This window comes from Cynoglossus semilaevis, chromosome 10 (genome assembly GCF_000523025.1).
Source record: "Cynoglossus semilaevis isolate Cse_v1.0 chromosome 10, Cse_v1.0, whole genome shotgun sequence".
NCBI classification, from domain to species: domain Eukaryota; kingdom Metazoa; phylum Chordata; class Actinopteri; order Pleuronectiformes; family Cynoglossidae; genus Cynoglossus; species Cynoglossus semilaevis.
The window spans coordinates 19,977,601-19,981,101 of NC_024316.1; the positions used below are offsets into that span (position 1 = coordinate 19,977,601).

The 3,501-nt window shown below is 48.8% G+C and overlaps 1 protein-coding gene across 1 annotated transcript in view; it reads left to right on the plus strand.

The window, feature by feature from the left end:
* Positions 1-3,501, plus strand: part of LOC103385507 (prickle-like protein 2) — a 16,584-nt gene that overhangs the window by 8,595 nt on the left and 4,488 nt on the right. The window contains exons 2-8 of the mRNA XM_025059169.1: positions 130-313; positions 1,254-1,367; positions 1,456-1,593; positions 2,176-2,379; positions 2,622-2,808; positions 3,204-3,358; positions 3,446-3,497. Of these exons, the coding sequence (XP_024914937.1) occupies positions 182-313; positions 1,254-1,367; positions 1,456-1,593; positions 2,176-2,379; positions 2,622-2,808; positions 3,204-3,358; positions 3,446-3,497 (982 nt within the window). The 5' untranslated portion in view covers positions 130-181. The remainder of the gene's footprint in view (positions 1-129; positions 314-1,253; positions 1,368-1,455; positions 1,594-2,175; positions 2,380-2,621; positions 2,809-3,203; positions 3,359-3,445; positions 3,498-3,501) is intronic.

Below are 3,501 nucleotides of genomic sequence, written 5' to 3' on the forward strand. Positions count from 1 at the left end.
ATAATCCAGGTTATTATAATCCAGGTTATTATAATCCAGGTTATGATAATCCAGGTTATTAAAACCTTCGTTCTCCGTCCACTGTAATCTCCTGATCGCTCAGTCTGAAACTGGTGCTCTCTCCCACAGGAAGCCCTGAGTCGACCAACGGCGTCCGTGGGGAGGAGCATGTTGTGACATCATGACCCTGGAGATGGAGAAGACCATCACCAAGATGATGTACGACTTCCAGAGGAACTCCACCTCTGACGATGACTCCGGCTGTGCCCTGGAGGAGTACGTCTGGGTTCCCCCTGGTCTCAGCCCCGAGCAGGTACACACCAGTGACAGTAGCATGTTAGCTCTCTAACTCTCTACTGCCACCTAGAGGATCGTTAACTCAGCATCATCCAGCAGAATGAAATGATAAACTTGACAATAATCTGGAGATGAGAAGATGAATGACCAACACAACTGTGGTTCACTGTCTGTAGGAAACACTGGGGGGGATTTCACGGGAGAATAAAGTTTGAGAAAACTCTCAGCTCTCTCTGTGGAAACTGACACTGCGTCGGAGCTGTTTTCACAGCCAGGATAAGTGAGGAGCTTAAATTAAATCAGGACGAACGAGGACGGTCACGTGACCATCAGTCCGTTTCTCTCTGTTTTTATGATGAAATATTTCATGATGAACAACAGTTAAACCAAAGATTCAGAGAAAGTTTTTCTTTCTGTTCGTCAAATGGTTGGTGACCAGGTGACCGTGTTTGTCGTTTGTTTATAAAGTTTTCATTTCCTGCTCAGCCTCAGACACGACCTTCATCAAGGTTGTTGAGAGTTGATGCGTCTCCTCACCAGGAGAATCGCTGAGCTGTTGCTGTCCAGGTCGGCGGAGGTGGTTGCTAAGCAACCCTGCTAATATGCTAATATACATGATAAATGCTCACAGGACGATGTTGAAAGTACAAGCTGTACATGGCACCTGGTACAGGCCTGAGTGACACGGACAAAAACATCAGCTGATTGGTCTAATCCCTGATTGGTCTATCTGCTCTGGAATAACCGTCCAATCAGGAAGCTGCTGTCTTGTCTGTGGTTCACACCATCATCAGATGGACACTGTCTCTGCCCTTCATCGTCCAGTCGACTTCCCCTGCTCCAGATTGACCGTTGACTCCCTGAATTTTCCAAAGACCTGAGTTAAAATCATTCCCAGGTTCATAACAAATTAACGTGTGTGTGTGTGTGTGTGTGTGTGTGTGTGTGTGTTCCAGGTGCATCAGTACTATAACTCCTTACCAGAGGACAAGGTTCCGTACATCAACAGTGCTGGTGAGAAATATCGACTCAAACAACTGTTGCACCAGTTGCCCCCACATGACAACGAGGTACACGCCGCGCTCCTCTTCCTACCACCAGTACATGCTGAACATCTAACAGCTAGCTTAAATGCTAACGAGCCATGTTTTTGTGAAGGTGCATTACTGCAACGGCCTGGACGAGGAGGAGAAGCAGGAGCTGAAGCTCTTCAGCAACCAAAGGAAGAAGGACAACCTGGGTCGAGGCAACGTCCGGCCTTTTCCACTGACCATTAACGGAGCGATCTGTGACAAGGTAGACGCCAGAAAAGACCAACGTGTGTTCACTCTTTATACAGCGGTTATACAACGAGTTAACAAGACGCTAACGACACCATTTACTTGACGAGGATTAACGTACGGAGCGAAGGAGCTAACGAGGAGAGCGGCACATCTGTGTGACTTTACGTCAAAAAGAAGTGCTCTTTTATTCCACACTCTACGTCTTTGGTTTGTATGATTTTATAAAAGGATTCAAAGTGCGAGAAATAATATTCTTCAATTAATAACTGCAGTAATAACGACAGTTAGAACAGGTGGATTATGGGTGATTAATTTGCGATTTTCTACAGACAACCACATGATTAATCACCACAGCCCTGAATCTGAATAATTGAGATTGTTTTCCAAACGTTGTCGTCAGGTTTTGCCCTGATGTTCCATCAGGGGGCAGTGACAGAAGTCATCATTAATCCTGACGACTTTTCTCTTCTCTCATCTGTTCCGTCTGATCAGTTTCGTTTTGATTTTCTTTTCCGTCTCTGATGCTGCGTTCCTGTCGTTGACTCTCTTTGTTTTCTCCTCCCCCCTCTCCCCTCCCCCCTCTCCCCTCTCCCAGTGTGGTGGTCAGATAAATGGGGGAGACATTGTGGTCTTTGCAGCCAGAGCGGGTCATGGAAAGTACTGGCACCCCCAGTGTTTCGTCTGCACCATGTGTGAGGAGCTGCTGGTGGATCTGATCTATTTCTACCAGGACGGAAAGCTTTACTGCGGCCGACATCACGCTGAGAGGCTGAAGCCGCGCTGCTGTGCCTGTGATGAGGTGCGTCCGTCTGGGCCGCGGCCCGGAAAAAAACACATCCCAGAACCTCATCCGTGTCCGAGTGTTTAGGATTGTTTCACTTGGATTCACGTTAGCTCGTCAGGTGTTGTGAAACAACACTGTTAACAACAGTAGTTGTCTAGTTCTGGGAAATGTTCCAGAACCTTCACCCCCCCCCCCCCCCTCCAACCCCCCCCCCCTGTGGTCTGCCTGCTGACAGGCCTGTTCTCCCTCTCCCACAGATCATCTTTGCTGACGAGTGCACCGAGGCTGAAGGCAGACACTGGCACATGAGGCACTTCTGTTGTTATGAGTGTGAGACCACCCTGGGGGGGCAGCGCTACATCATGAAGGACGGACGACCACACTGCTGCAACTGCTTTGAGTCTCTGTACGCAGAGTACTGTGACGCATGTGGGGAACACATAGGTACAGAACCTTCTGGACTTCCTCGTGTGTTGGTCCTTTAAAACCTCTGGGTTCTGAACCAAACACCTCAGTCAGGCCGCACCACACAACACTGTGCCACAGCAAAGCATGTTGTAGCCTAGCCTAGCATACCACATGATACCATACCATACTATGTCATAGCAAAGCACACTGTAGCTTAACCTAGCGTAGCATACCACACCAACTGTAACTGAACAGCTCTCCAATGGACAGTCAGTGTAGACCAACTACAGTTTTGGCGTCTCCCAGGGAGACACATTCTCTTTGACACTGAAAGGGGGCGCTCTATTTTTCCAGGCTCCTAAATCATCACTTGTCCTGATGCCAGGTCCTACAGGTGAATCACCTCCTTGGTTTTTGTTTCCTAATCCCAGGAATCGACCAGGGTCAGATGACGTACGATGGTCAGCACTGGCACGCCACCGAGGAGTGTTTCTGCTGCACCCACTGCAAGCGCTCCCTGCTGGGCCGCCCCTTCCTGCCAAAGCAGGGTCAGATCTTCTGCTCTCAGTCCTGCAGTGCTGGACAGGTGACATATTTTAGGTCGTTGCCCTTCCCTGCCTAACAATGAGAGATGTTAACGAGTTGACAACTTGGTTATTTTATTATTCATCAGGATCCGGACGAGTCGGACTCATCGGATTCAGCTTTCCAGAGTGCCCGTTCCCGTGA